The sequence below is a fragment of the Neovison vison genome, chromosome 6, assembly GCF_020171115.1.
Source record: "Neovison vison isolate M4711 chromosome 6, ASM_NN_V1, whole genome shotgun sequence".
NCBI lineage: Eukaryota > Metazoa > Chordata > Mammalia > Carnivora > Mustelidae > Neogale > Neogale vison.
In genome coordinates, this window is record NC_058096.1 from 8,799,405 (window position 1) to 8,814,654 (window position 15,250).

At 46.6% G+C, this 15,250-nt stretch overlaps 1 protein-coding gene across 5 annotated transcripts in view; it reads right to left on the reverse strand.

Annotated features, from left to right (window-relative positions):
* Nucleotides 1–15,250, reverse strand: part of DOP1B (DOP1 leucine zipper like protein B) — a 111,443-nt gene that overhangs the window by 90,444 nt on the left and 5,749 nt on the right. For all 5 annotated transcript variants that reach the window (XR_006384953.1, XM_044250947.1, XM_044250946.1 and 2 more), the window contains exon 2: nt 14,202–14,366. Coding sequence is in view for 4 of the 5 variants with exons in the window: in XM_044250947.1 (XP_044106882.1) it covers nt 14,202–14,339 (138 nt within the window). In the remaining variant the exon portion in view is untranslated. The remainder of the gene's footprint in view (nt 1–14,201; nt 14,367–15,250) is intronic.

Consider the following 15,250-nt stretch of genomic DNA (forward strand, 5'->3'; position numbering starts at 1 on the left):
TCAATCCCTGCCAAGGAAAACAGAATTCCTGGGAAGAAGTCCGAGAACAATAACTTACTGCTGAGGCTGGGAGATGGGCGCTCCCCCGTGCGGTGCTTTACCACCTGATCCCTAAGACGTAACTGAGAAGGCAGAGGGTGAACAGCGGGGTAGACAACCAGCACATACGGCTCAAGCTCAGAAGTAAGGGGTGAGCCTGAACGTGACCCTCTCACCTTCTCTTATCCCACAACATCTGCATTATCGTACCTTCCAGCAGATTTATTTCCAAGGCCCATCTCAGGCACTGGGAGAATCAGTTTGAGTAACATCATCACCAAAAGCATGTGAATAAAATGTTAAGGCAGAAACGTGTGGCTTTGAGAAAAACAATTCAACAATCTACAGACCGATAAGGCAATGAAATGGCATACTTTCTGGCCATGTAATGGTAAGAAATCATTTAAGTTACTAAATAAAGACTAGGGCGCCTGGGTGGCTTAGTGGGTTGGGCCGCTGCCCTCGGCTCGAGTCATGATCTCGGGGTCCCGGGATAGAGTCCCGCATCGGGCTCTCTGCTCAGCGGGGAGCCTGCTTCCTCCTCTCTCTCTCTGCCTGCCTCTCTGCCTACTTGTGATCTCTGTCTGTCAAATAAATAAATAAAATCTTAAAAAAAAAAAGACTAAACCGATGTCTCAGGGGACAGCAATCCGATGGGCCTGCAGGGCTGAGATAATCATGAGACGGGGGGCCCCCATAAAATCAGCGCACACCACGTGGGGGTAGGGACTGCAACGTCCACCCGAATCACAATCCCCGCCTCTGTGGCAGAGGTGGGGGCCGGGCCCTGGCTCCTCCGCCACAGAATATTCTTCTCCCTGGAAGACAGGCCTGGAGGAAATGCCATTAAGATCTATGCACGTGGGGTGCCTGGGTGGCTCAGTGGTTTGAGCCTCTGCCTTTGGCTCAGGTCATGATCTCAGGGTCCTGGGATCGAGTCCTGCATCGGGCTCTCTGCTCAGCGGGGAGCCTACTTCCTCCTCTCTCTCTGCCTGCCTCTCTGCCTACTTGTGATCTCTCTCTGTCAAATAAATAAATAAAATCTTTAAAAAAAAAAAAAAAGATCTATGCACGCTCCTATATGCTCTCCCTGCTTCTTGTGGAACAGAACGGCAGCGAACAGAGCAACTCTGGAAGCCATGTGTTAAAAATGGCAAAGTCCCAGGCTTGAGTCTCCAGAATAACCATGGGGAAGAGAGCTGCCCAATCTGGAACACCAGGCTGAACAGAGAGAGGAGTGAGCAACTTCTACCTTATTGGTGGCCCTGAGTTTGTGGACGGCTTTGTTATAGCAGCTGACTTTACTGTAACTAATACACTGCAAGTATCATCATTATTTAATGCCATTCCAGAAAATGCTAGCAAAATACCAGGAAAAAAAAACTACACAAATTCAGTATATTGATTGATGATACCTACGCTTGTCTAGCCACAGAACTCAAAACCATCAGCTGGAAAAAAACTTAGAAATAAATTCACGAAGATGGCTAGTTTCCAGACTCAGTAAATTAATCATTTTGTCCACATCAACAACAAGTTCAAACACAGAGTGGGAAATAAACCCATTCACAGCAGCAAAATACATATACAGAATGTACAGAGTCGAAGAGGGAGAGGGAAAAGCAGGATCCTCACTGAGCCCAATGTGGGGCTCAATCCCAGGACTCTAAATTCGTGACCTCAGCCAAAGGCTGATGCTTAACCCACTGAGCCGCCCAAGCACCCCTCTAATCTGCAGTCATTTTTTTTTTTTAAAGATTTTATTTATTTATTTGACAGAGAGAAATCACAAGTAGATGGAGAGGCAGGCAGAGAGAGAGAGAGAGGGAAGCAGGCTCCCTGCCGAGCAGAGAGCCTGATGCGGGACTGGATCCCAGGACCCTGAGATCATGACCTGAGCCGAAGGCAGCGGCTTAACCCACTGAGCCACCCAGGCGCCCTAATCTGCAGTCATTTTAATGGGAAATGCAAAAGCCACAAGAAGCTACTACTACACTCGCACTAAAATGGTTAAAATAGAGACTGCCCATGCTGAGTGTAGGCATGAATATGGGATAACTAGAGTTCCCGTACACTGCTGGAGGGGTATAAAATGACACAACCACTTTGGAAAACGATCTGCCAGTTTTTTAAGAAATATGTATCTATCTACTGGAAGCAACCCAAAATGTCCATTAATAGGAAAATGGACAAATAAGTAGAATACATCCATGGCTTCCTACTCAGAAGTAAAAAGGAATGAAAGATCCATCTACACAACAGCCTGGCTGACTCTCCGTCTGGTGTTGCCGAGGGACTGATGCCAGACCAGGAAGTAAAGGGTAAATACTGTATGATTCTGTTTATATAAAATTTTAGAAAATGCAAACTAGCAGATCAGCAGCTGCCTGGAGATGGGAGCAGAGAGGGAGGGGAGGGAATTTCTGGGGGTGACAGATACATGCCCATAATCTTCGACGGGTGTTGGTTTCACAGGTATATACAAACATCAAAACTCATCAAATTATACACTTTAAGTATATGTAGTTTACTGCAGTCTGCAAAGCTGTTTAAAAAAAAAATGAAAAGACCATTTAAAAAAGATGGTAGATGGGTGATGGATATTGGGGAGGGTATGTACTATGGTGAGTGCTATGAATTGTGTTAAGACTAATGATTCAGACCTGTACCCCTGAAGCAAATAATATATTATACGTTTAAATAAATAAATAAAATTTTAAAAAGATAAATAAATCGGAATGCCTATCTTTGGCTCGCATACAAGCTTGAATACAGGCGTTCACATTCAATCAGCTGTCCTTTTTTGAAAAATAGCAAAGTTTAACTTAATTCCTTCTGTATTAGTTTGCTGGAGCTATTGTAACAAAATGTCACAGACTAGGTGGCTCAGACATCAGAATTTATTTCTTACAGCTCGGGAGGCTAGAAATCCAAGATCAAGGTGCTAACTAACTCGGTTCTCTGCCTGGTTTGTGGACGGCCACCTTCTTCCTGTGTAAAAACATGGAGGAGAGACATCTCTCCTTTCCCTCTTTTTTATAAGGCCACCAATCTACTAGGTTAGGGCCGCACCCTAATGAATGACCTCCTTCAATCTTAATTACTTCCTGAAGATGTATCTCCAGATATGGGCACACTGAGGCGTAAGACCTCTAACATACAAGTTTGGCAGGGTTGGGGAGACATCATTCAGTCCATAGCACCTTCCTTAGCACGGCCTGATGTGAAATTTCTAATTTCATAACTTCTGGACAGAATATGTAAAATGTAAGCAGACAACAAGCTCTTTCGTTATCCGTAAACTCGATTCTGCTAGACGAGCTTTTTCTTCCCCAAGATGAGCTTTTGCCATTAGATTCCCAGTAGAACAACTCACCTGCCCAAATCTGGACTATTTCCACTCCTCCAGCAGATCTCAAAGTTCAGCAAAAATGTCCTCTGTTCACATGTAAAACATATACATTACACTCGCTATAAACTACTGAAAACATACTAGTCTCCTGATTTCAGCGGAGAAATGTTCTTTCAAAGGACCATGTCAGCCTTACGTGGACATGTCTGAGTGGCTCAGAACGAGGCAGCTCCCACAAGCCCGAATCAGCAACACCCTTGCTGATCCTAAGCTCCCTCCGGAGAATGTGGGACAGGGCAAGAAGCAATAATGCCACCTGAGCCCTAACGCATCACCTACCAAGAGGAGGAGGACAGAACAGCAGCAAAGGACTTAACAGCCCCTGCCACAGTAGGACGGGGAGTTCCCTCTGACATTCTATTAGCTACGTCTGCTCACTCCCGGTGCCAAGAATATCAGCACACTGCCAGAAGCAAATGGGCCTGGTGCTTACCACTGTCCTGCAAAGAACCAGTTCTACTTTGCTGACACATGAAGAATCAGTAATCGCCACAGACAACCTTCCAATGTGGTCCCTTCCCAGAAAGCATTCAGGCCACATCTTTCCAGAATGACCCTAACATCACACTAACCTGACCGCCTCTACGCTCGGGGTCACTGCCACAGGCAGCAGCAGATGGCTGGAAAACGACTAGAACAACTGCCGCAAACTGAGGTACCACGCTCTCACAGGCGGCCGCTCACAGTGAGGTGACAAGAAGGAACCAGGCGTCACATAGGCTCAGAGCCACAATGTGAAAACAGTGAAGGCTGAGCGGGGCTCAGGTCCTGCCCCACATCACCGGCTAGAGGGAGTCTGGTCCAGGGGATCAGGAGCGGTGATTTAAACTATATCTCGGGGCGCCTGGGTGGCTCAGTGGGTTAAAGCCTCTGCCATCGGCTCAGGTCACGATCTCAGGGTCCTGGGATCGAGCCCCGCATCCGGCTCTCTGCTCGGTGGGGACCCTGCTTCCTCCTCTCTCTCTCTCTGCCTACTTGTGATCTCTATTAAATAAAATAATTAAAATCTTAAAAAAAAACAAAACTACATCTCAATGAATAAGTAAAATTAACCGCATCTCAATAGAAAGAGGAAGAGGTTGGGGAGAAGGACATGGAGAGACGCATGGAAAAGGCAACAGGAAGGACAATACCCTCCCCTGAAAAGGATGCCCAGAACAAAGCCCCTACAAGAAAGCTGCTGCAGACCCTGTGAGGTGAAGTCAGATGGGACACGAATCATCGGTGTTCCAGGCTAAACGTCCGTGTCCTACAGTACATTGGAACCGGGAAGTGGGGTCGGGAGGGAACTGGGTCATGAGGGTGGAGCCCTCAGGATTGGGGTTAGTGCCTTTATAAAAGGGACCTCGCCGTGCTCCCTGGCCCCTTCGGCCACATGAGGACATAACGGAAGGACGGCCATCTGTGATCCAGGAAGCAGCCCACAAAGACCCTGAATCTGCCGGTGCCCTGATCTTGACCCCAAGCCTCCAGAACTGTGAGCGAGGAAGGCCTGCTGTTCTGCATCTGGTCCGGGGTACTCTGTTACAGCAGTTCGCACAGACCGAGACAGTCAGAAAGTTCTTGGCACACATCAAATCACCACGCAAGCCAGAACTGAAGTTCTTCACAATGCTGCAGGGCAGTAAGAACAAGATCAAAGAAGTAATGCTCTACCGTTCCATAAGGGGTGTGATGGAAAACCATCTGGGATTCCATCAGAAATGAGCTTTTTGAAAAAACTGGTACATGGAGAGACAATCTGCACTTCACTGTCAGACCCCGTTACAGGCTAAATCGTGTCCCCCAAATTCCTTATGCTGAAACCCTCACCCCTAGCACCTTACCATGTGACCGTATTTGGAGACCGGGCCTCTGGAAAGGCATTGAAGATAAAATGTCACAGTCTAGGTGACAGGTGATGTCCAATATGACTGAAGTCCTTGCAAAAGGAGATTAAGACACAGCCATGCACAGCGGAGACCACGTGAGGACAAAGGGAGAAGGTGGCCACCTATAAGGCAAGGTGAGAGGCCTCAGAAGAATCTGCCGGGACCTTAATCTGGGACTTCCAACCTCCGGAACTGTGTGGAAGTTAATTTCTGTTAAGTCGCGTGTGTGGGATTTTGCTGACAGCTTGGCCAAATAATACAGACCTCAGATTAAAGAGGCTTTATCTGAATACTATCTAATACAGAAAAGTAGCTGATTAGGGCTAGGGTAAGCATCAGGATCCAGCTCAGACTCATCAGCTTTTCAGGTAGAAGAGTCCTGAAGCGGAAGCTGTAGACCAGAACAGTTCACCTGGTCTCCTATCTCCAGCCCATTCTTCCAGAAATAACACAGCGCTAACTCTGAAATGCCACGAGAAGGCTCTGCGTTAACAAGGAGGTGGTGTCCTTAAGTGCTAAGACTTGAGAAGCTGAAACTAACAATACCCAGCACCTCCTATTTCTCTTGCTATTCATGTCACCTGCTTTCGTCACTTCAAGAAACAGCACGGTGCTAAAAAGCAGCAGCCAAAAAAGGTGATTCATTTAAGACCATTATGACATTTTTTAAAAAGGAGTTTCAGGGGTGCCTGAGTAGCTCAGTGGGTTAAGCTTCTGCCTTTGGCTTGGGTCATGATCTCAGGGTCCTGGGATTGAGCCCCGCATTGGGCTCCCTGCTCAGCAGGGAGCCTGCTTCCTGCCCCCCCCACCTGCCTCTCTGGCTGCTTGTGATCTGTCAAATAATAATAAAATCTTTAAAATAAAAATAAAAAGCAGTTTTAAAGATAAGCTTTTGTTTTTTTGTTTTTAAGGATTTTATTTATTTGAGAAAAAGCACGGGCAGAGGGGAGGAGCAGAGGGAGAAGCAGGCTCCTCACTGAGCAGGGAGGTGGGGGGGGCTTGATCTCAGGATGCTTGGATCATGACCTGAGCCGAAGGCAGATGCTTAACTGACAGAGCCACCCAGGCGCCCCAAAGATAAGGTTTTTAAATGCACAGAGCTTATTCATTTCTACCATCCTCTGTTTCCATAATCAAAGTTGTAACCCAGGCTTGGCAAGTGGTTGGGTTCATCAGGACTCAACATATATTTGTTAATCAAAATCTACCTAAAAATAATCAGCAGAAGATGATGGCTTGAAGTCTCAGATAAACAGTTAAGCAAAAATTACCCCATTCAGGGGCGCCTGGGTGGCTCGCTGGGTTAAGCTTCTGCCTTCGGCTTGGGTCATGATCCCAGGGTCCTGGGATCAAGCCCCGAATTGGGCTCTCTGCTAGGCAGGGAGCCTACATTCCACCCCCACCCCCCACCCCTGCCCTGCCTGCCTCTCTGCCTACTTGTGATCTCTGTCAAAATAAAAAATAAAATTAAAAAAAAAAAATCTTGAAAAAAAAAATTACCCTGTTCATGTTGCTATACCTGAAACCCATAAAAAGTAAACTTTTCTCCAATACATAAAATTCTGAAGAAGATACCAAAAGTTTAAAAACTGATACAATTAGAACTCATAGATAGTCTGACAAACCAAGACCTCTTGGAGCTCAGTTTTCTCATTTGCCAAGAGTAGAGCTAGACGAGCCTTCTGTTCTGTCTACAGTTAATGTTTCATAGCCAACAACCACCTACCTTAATTAAAAAGCATCTTGACCTAACCTTATTATTAACCTACAGTATTGTTTCTATTTGCAGTATAAAGATATTTTACTAATTCATCACTAATCTACTCACTTGAATTTCCGTGTACACGTAGGAGTCTAAGAAATCTGACCATTGCCGAGGCCTTAACCTCCTTATTCACATCAACTCTCATCGTGTTCCTGAACACAGAGGTTGGGAGTCTCCCAGGAGTGAAGTAACTGCTGACACTGACACGGGGCTCGCTCCACCCAGCACCTTCCCAAATCCTCTGCCCCAGTACCGCCGATCTGGCTGCACGAGCTGTCCACTGCCACCGCAGCAGGCTCACTGCCCACGCATCAGCCAGAGGGATGCTCCAGGCAGGGAGGCCGCCGGCACCTTGCTCAACGGCTCCTCCTCCCTTGCGGAACAGGAGCGTGTGACCTGCCCTGGCTCCATCTCCTCCCCCCCCCATCACCCCTCCAGCCCAGCCACACCCGCCCCCTACTGCACCTTGGACACAGGCCCATGCCCCAGATGGTCTCCCCGCCAGCTCGCTCACTGCATCCAGGCCTCTGCTCAAATCTCAAATGTCACGTTATCAAAGCCATCTCTGTCTGAACTAAACGCCACCTTCTTCCCCCCTACCCTATTTCCCTGGCCCGCTTTATTCTTCCTCAGCGTTCTGCACCTGATGTCACATATTTATTGTCTGTCTTCAGCCAACAAAGCCTTAAGAACGTTGTGTTCAGTGTCACATCCCCAGTCCCTCGGTGTTCATATGCCTTGGTCTCAGCACTGGATCAGTCTGCCAGGCTGTGGTAACACGGCACCACACGCTGGACAGTGTAAACAGAAACGGGTTGTCTCTCAGTTCTGGAGGCCAGAAGTCCGAGATCAAGGAGTCAGCTGGTTGGTTCCTTCTGAGGACTCAAGGGGGAACTCGCTCCACACTGCTCTGCTTACTTCCGGCAGTGTGCCGGCAATCTCTCGTGTTCCTAGCCTTATAATCACATTGGCTAGGTCTCTGCCTTCATCTTCACATGGTGTTGTCCCTCTATGCATGTCTGTGTCTGTGTCCAGACGGCCCCTTCCGGAAGGACTCCAGTCAGACTGCAGCACGGTCCACCCTGACGACTTCACTTTAATTCGATGAGCTCTGTAAAAACCCAGTCTCTAAATAAGGTGACACTCTGAGACACTGGGGGTTAGGACATCAACAGATTTGGGGGGGGCGCCTGGGAGGCTTAGTGCGTTAAGTGTCTGTCCGTCTTTGGCTTGGGTCATGACCTCAGGGTCCTGGGATCGAGCCCTGGATCTGGCTCTCTGCTCAGAAGGAGCCTGCTGCCCCCCTCTCTGCCTGCTGCTGTACCTACTTGTGATCTGTCAAATAAATAAATAAAATCTTTAAAAAACACCGTATTTTTTTTTGAAAGACACAATTCAACCTGTAACAACCACCTAGTAGCCATGAGACATCGGGCAAGTTAATAAACCTTCATTGGTAAAATGAGTTTTAGTAGTTCACTGCACCTGCTTCATGTGGATAATGAAGACAGTGCCCCTGACATCGGAAAGGTGTATCCCTGCCCCCATATGTGAGCCACGCAGCTAGTGACATGGCACTTGGCAGCCAGGGTTGGAGCTCTCTCTGACTTGCTGGCTCTCATCTTGCAGAAGTCGCTTAGTCTGAGACCAATCTCCAGATATGTTATATTATAAAATAATGCACATCAAGTCCTTAGCACATGGTATGCTCTCTAGGAATGTCAGCTGTCATAGGCAGGGCTGAGGCAAAGATAGACAGTGTCACCTCACCCCACTAAATGTCTTGCATTTTTTATTCATCACTTAATCGTACATAGAAACAGAAAACAGGAAGCTCCAGCACAGAAAACATAGTAGTACCATTCCACAGAATTGGGTACCCACCATAATAAAAAGTTGTCTTTTTAAACTTTTATTCAATATCACTCATAACCAACTGCCTACAGACATCAGATGGGGATATCGACCAGACACCTCAAACTAGCCTGTCCCAAAGTGAACCTCTGGTCTCCCTGCCCACCCCATGGAGCGGGGTCCTCCCTGAGCTTCCTACCCATTGCATCTTGTGGCTTCTGGGAGAAGACCTGTGAGTCCCACTTGCCTCCTCTTCTTCTCTTGTATCCGAAGTCCAATCCATGAACAAATTTTATATCTTCAAAGTATATTCAAAATCAAAGCCCTTCTCCACTGGTCCACCTATGTTACCGCAATAGCTCCTAAATGGTCTCCCTGTTTCTGCCTTGCCTGACCCCACCCATTCTCTACCCCCTACAGAGAAGCTGGAACCTGCTCTAGCGTACTAAGACAGGCCACGCGGCCTGCTCAGCTGCTCTCCAGGGTACCTCCCAGCCTTGACTCAGGGGCCACTGTCAGACTCCAGTTTTGTAGGACCTATGAGATTGGATGCCCTCTCCTCTATGGCCTTGTGTCCTATACTCACCCCATCCCTTGCTTGCTTTGTGACCTCACTGGCCTCAGACACACCAGATCCCCTCCACTCAGTCAAAAGGTGCCTTCTCAGCAAGGTCTCCCATAAAGACCCCTTTTTTTTTTTTTTTTTCATAAAGACCCTTTTTATATGCATCCTCAACACTCACCATCCCCTTCCTTCACTGCTATCTACCATCCTGTATATTTTGTTTATCTTCCAGCTTTCCCCTGGTCCCCATGTGGGCAGGGTCTTGTTGGTTTTGCTCTCTTCTGTACCCTGATGCCTAGGACAGATACTAACACATTGTAGGGACTCACATAGCTACTGAATGCACGAATAGCTAATGCTTTTAAAGCTCCTCCAAGAAGAGTTAATCTGTACTTGGTAACCAGCATTTTTTTAAAAGATTTTATTTACTATCTGACAGAGATACAGCGAGAGAGGGAACATAAAAAGGGCAAGTGGGAGACAGAGAAGCAGGCTTTCCTCTGAGCAGGGAGCCCAATGCAGGGTTTGATCCCAGGACCCTAGGATCATGACCTGAGCTGAAGGCAGAAGCTTAATGACTGAGCCACCCAGGCGCCCGATAACCTGCATTTAAAAGGTGGGTTAAGGGGGCGCCTGGGTGGCTCAGTGGGTTAAGCCACTGCCTTTGGCTCAGGTCATGATCTCAGGGTTCTGGAATCGAGTCCCGCATCGGACTCTCTGCTCAGCAGGGAGCCTGCTTCCTCCTCTCTCTCTGCCTGCCTCTCTGCCTGCTTGTGATCTCGCTCTGTCAAATAAATAAATAAAATCTTTAAAAAAAAAAAAAGGTGGGTTAAGATGATTAAACATTTTAGGAAGTTTTTCAGGCATATCGAAAGTGGGCTTATTTAACAGAATACCTCATGGATTGCACTGACCAAGTTTATTATTTTAGCTAGCTCAAAATGTGTATGTTCCTAAATAAATCGAAGACGTCCAGTGTTCATGGACTTGGAAGACAATACTGTTCACATGGCAATACTCTCCCAAGTGATCCACAAAGTCGCTGCAATCCCTATGAAAATCCCACCTGGCTTGTTGGCAGAAACTGACAAGCAGATCCTAAAATGCATATGGAATTTCAAGGCACCCAGAATAGCCACAACAATCCAACACAATAAAGTTGGAACAACAAAGTGATTTCCCCATTTCAAAACTTATTACAAAGCTACAGTAATCAAAATGTGTGGGGCTGGCCTAAGGAAAGATAGATCAATGGAAAAGAAATGGAAGTCCAGAAATAAGCCATCTACTTATGGCCAACTGATTTTCAACAAGGGTTCCAAGGCCCTTGGGAAGAGCAGGATCTCCAACAGGTGGTGCTGGGACAACTGGATTTCCTGCAAAAGGTTACACTCAGAGCCTCACTTCACACCATGCATACATATTAGCTCAAAATGGTTCAAACGCCTGAATGTAGGAGCTAAGACTATAAAACTCTCCAAAGAAAATATAGGGGCAAATCTTCATGATCTTGCATTTGGCAATGGTTTCTTGGATATGACACCAAAAACACAAGCAACAGAAGAAAAAGTAGGTAGCTTGGGACTCCATCAAAATTAAAAACTTCTTTGGAGCCTGGGTGACTCAGCCAGTTAAGCATCTTTTATCTCAGCTCAGATCTTAATCTCAGGATCATGAGTTCAAGTCCCTTATTGGGCTCCACGCTGGGTGTGGAGCCTACTTAAAGAAAAAAAAAGAAACAGAAACAGAAATTTAAAACTTTTGCATAAAGGGCGCCATCAAAAAGGTAAAAAGAGGGGCGCCTGGGTGGCTCAGTGGGTTAAGCCGCTGCCTTCGGCTCAGGTCATGATCCCAGGGTCCTGGGATCGAGTCCCGCATCGGGCTCTCCGCTGAGCAGAGAGCCTGCTTTCCTCTCTCTCTCTCTCTCTCTCTGCCTGCCTCTCTGCCTACTTGTGATCTCTCTCTGTCAAATAAATAAAAATCACAATACGTAGAGAACTCTTACAAATCAACAACAAAAAGACAAACAACCCAGTTTAAAGATTTTATTTATTTATATGGCAGAGAGAGAGATCATAAGTAGGCGGAGAGGCAGGCAGAGAGAGAGGGGAGGGGAAGCAGGCTCCCTACTGAGCAGAGAACCTGATGCGGGGCTCGATCCCAGGAATCTGGGATCGTGACCTGAGCCGAAGGCAGAGGCTTAACTCACTAAGCCACCCAGATGCCCCCAAAATGGGCAAAGTATTTGAATAGAAATTCTCCAAAGAAGATATACAGATGGCCAATAAGCCCATGAAAAGATACCCAAATTATAAGTCACTAGGGAAATGTAAATCAGAACCACAATGAGACAGCATCACGACAGCTATCATCAAGATAAAAAAAAAAATTGTGAAGCGTTAGTGAGGCTATGAAGAAATGGAAATTCTTGTTCATTGCTGGTGGCACAAGAAGCAGCGGAGCCTCTGAGGAAGCAGGCTGGCAGTTCCTCAAGAAGCTAAACACAGAATTAACATGTGACTCTGTAATTCCACTTCTAGGTCTATACCCCCAAAGCAGTGTAGACAGGTGTACGCAAACTTGTACACCAATGTTCACAACAGCACTAGTTACAACCAGCCAGAAGGCAGAAACCCAGATGTCCGTCAAGAGATGACTGGATAAATAAAATGTGGCGTATCCACAAAACGCAGCATTATTCAGCTGTAAAAACTGAGGGAGCACTGCTACATGCTACAACATGGAGGAACCACGGAACACTCTAAGTGAAAGAAGCCAGACACAGAAGGATACTGTGCGTGTGCATGTATATGAAATGGCCAGACCCAGAAAGTCGATCCGTGGTTGCAAGGGCCTGGGCAGGGGGAGATGGGAGGGTTTCCGATTGGGTTGGTGAAAACGCTCTGGACTACATGGTGGTGATGGTCGCTCCACACTGCGAATGCAGGAAAAGCCAGGTGACCATACGCTCGGAAATGGTTAAGTGACAAGTTCTAGGTTTTGTGGGATTTTACCTCAACAACAAAAATAACAAGCACACTCCCTCCCAAAGTAAGCATGCTATTTTTATTTATTTATTTACTTATTTATTTATTTTAAGATTTTATTTATTTGACACAGAGAGAGAAATCACAAGTAGGCAGAGAGGCAGGCAGAGAGAGAGAGAGAGAGGGAGAGGAGGAAGCAGGCTCCCCACAGAGCAGAGAGCCCGACGTGGGGCTTGATCCCAGGACTCTGGGATCATGACCTGAGCCGAAGGCAGAGGCTTTAACCCACTGAGCCACCCAGGCGCCCCAAGCATGCTATTTTTAGATGCCAGGAGAGTCAAGTACTAAATGAAATACTGAAACACCCAGAAGAACTTGAATATGCCTGAATCCCATTCCAGCACTGCTCCCTTTCCCCTAAAAAAGAGATCCACCTTCATGCAAGACGCGACGGCGCTCTTCAGCTTGCAAATTCCTGAACTCTATAGCCAAAGAGGTCTCAAGCTCTTAGGTGCTGTTTCCCCACCTCCGTCTATCCCAGGCAGGCCAGCCGTGACACTCGCACGTGGTAAATAAACTTGTGAGAGACCGCGCAGCCTCCCCGCCACTACACATCGTAACTGCCAGCCTTCCTCATGCCCTCCCCGCATTCCCCGAGGAAATAAATGGAGAAATGTTTCCTCTTCATTAGAAGACCCCAGTGTGTGTGACCTCATGAATGGAGATCTGAAGAGGAGGCATGTGCATCTCCCAAGTCCCCCATGGCACTGGGGTTCCAAAGTCAGATATTCTAGGCAGGAGCCCCGGCCAGGCAGCAACAGAGCCCGCGAACAGTGTCTTCAAGCCCAATCCTCTTCTACCTATACAGTAGAAGCACTGGGCATTACTAAGTCGTCCTCCTGGGCAGGATGGGAACAGTCAGTGGTCCCATCTACAGAACACCAGGTCAACCATGCACGGGACCAGTTTTGGTCTTCCTAGACCAGACTCTTCTCTCCTCATCCAAACATGTTCACAATTTCTGGACAGATTTCAATATTTAGGTCATCCCTTGGTCTTCCATGAGTTACCCATCAGCAGTCAAATGGCCAAAAAAGTAGACCAAAGAAGAAAAAGTCATAAAAGTCCTAAGTACTAAGAAGTACATGAAAGATAATTCATCTTCGGGGCACCTGGGTGGTTCAGCCTCTCTTGGCTTCGGCTCAGGTCATGATCTCAGGGTCCTGAGATGGAGCCCTGCATTGGGCTCCAAGCTCCGCGGGGGATTCTGCTTGGGATTCTCTCTCTCCCTCTGCCTCTGCACCTCCCTCCACTTCCTCCCTCTCAAATAAAGAAAATCTTTAAAAATAAATAAATAAATAAATAAATAAGATAATTCATCTTTGAATAACTAATTGGTCAATTTTAAAGTTTATCTTATTTAGATGTAAATATAGTGGAGAAAAACACCGTTCAGCTATTCCATTGACTATATCTACAATATAATTCTACGCCCAGAAAAAAATAAAAAGCTGGAAAGAGGTAAATATACTGACCAGGTTAACAGCAGGCAACTGGAATTACAGAATTACAGGTAGATAATCTTATCAGAATTTTCTAATTGTTATAAACAGCATGTCATGTAATAATAAAAAGAATTCCTTGAGATAATAAAAAGACAGCTGTGTCCCCGCCTCCAGGCAATCTAAATATTCTACACCCCACATACCTTGTTGAGCTTTCCCAGCGAAGATATAAGATCCGCCCATTCACTTGAGGACTCGAAATTTCTTAAAGCCTTTTCAATCACCGAGGCGTAATTTCTGTATCTGTAATCATTCAGGAGTTCCTGCTCTTCTGGATCCATCTTACATTCTCACAGTGGAGAAAGTATCTAAAAGCAAATCAAGAAAGAAATGAGGGAGCTACTCAAGGGCACCGAGCCTTCCTTCCAGCCCAGAGCTACAGAGGACACGTGTCCACAAACACTCCCGTGCACAAACACACTCAGCGATGCAACTCAAATATTTAGCAAGGCTCCTGGTCCAGGCACTGTGGTAGATAAAAGATAAACAGTTCCGGTCCTCTTGGATTCTTATGGAGACAAATGGACAGAGCAGAAAAGCAGCAAAAATGCCAGGATTCCTCTTAACTGACCAAATTAATTCTAGGAGTGAAAAGTACAAAGCCGCTCACTAAATATTCTTGCCTGCTGGTAATTCCGAATGCAAGTGGCCCTTCCTACAGTAGGGCATTTATAAAAGCTAAGGAAAAGGGGCGCCTGGGTGGCTCAGTGGGTTCAAGCCTCTGCCTTCCAGCTCAGGTCATGATCTCAGGGTCCTGGGATCGAGCCCGGTATCGGTATCGGGCTCTATGCTCAGCAGGGAGCCTGCTTCCTCCTCTCTCTCTGCCTGCCTCACTGCCTACTTGTGATCTCTGTCTGTCAAATAAATAAAATTAAAAAAAAAAAAAAAAAGCTAAGGAAAAGCAGGTCAGTGCTAGTAATCAGAGCAACCTCTAGCGATCCAATTCTTTACAACTAGACTATGTCAGAGGATTGGGAATATTCTAGAAGAAAATCTGATAGGGAAGAAAGAAGTTTAAAAAATAAGGATGTAAGAATGCACTTTCTGACATCAGTGTTGCCGGAAATCCACCAGGTGCCTGTTCAGTAACTAAGCTCCAATCCCCCATAAATCCCCGCCAGCCAGCCACTGGGCTGACAGTTTCATGCCTCCTCCATGTGCAGAGCCTGGACATGGGGTGGCGACGTCAAGG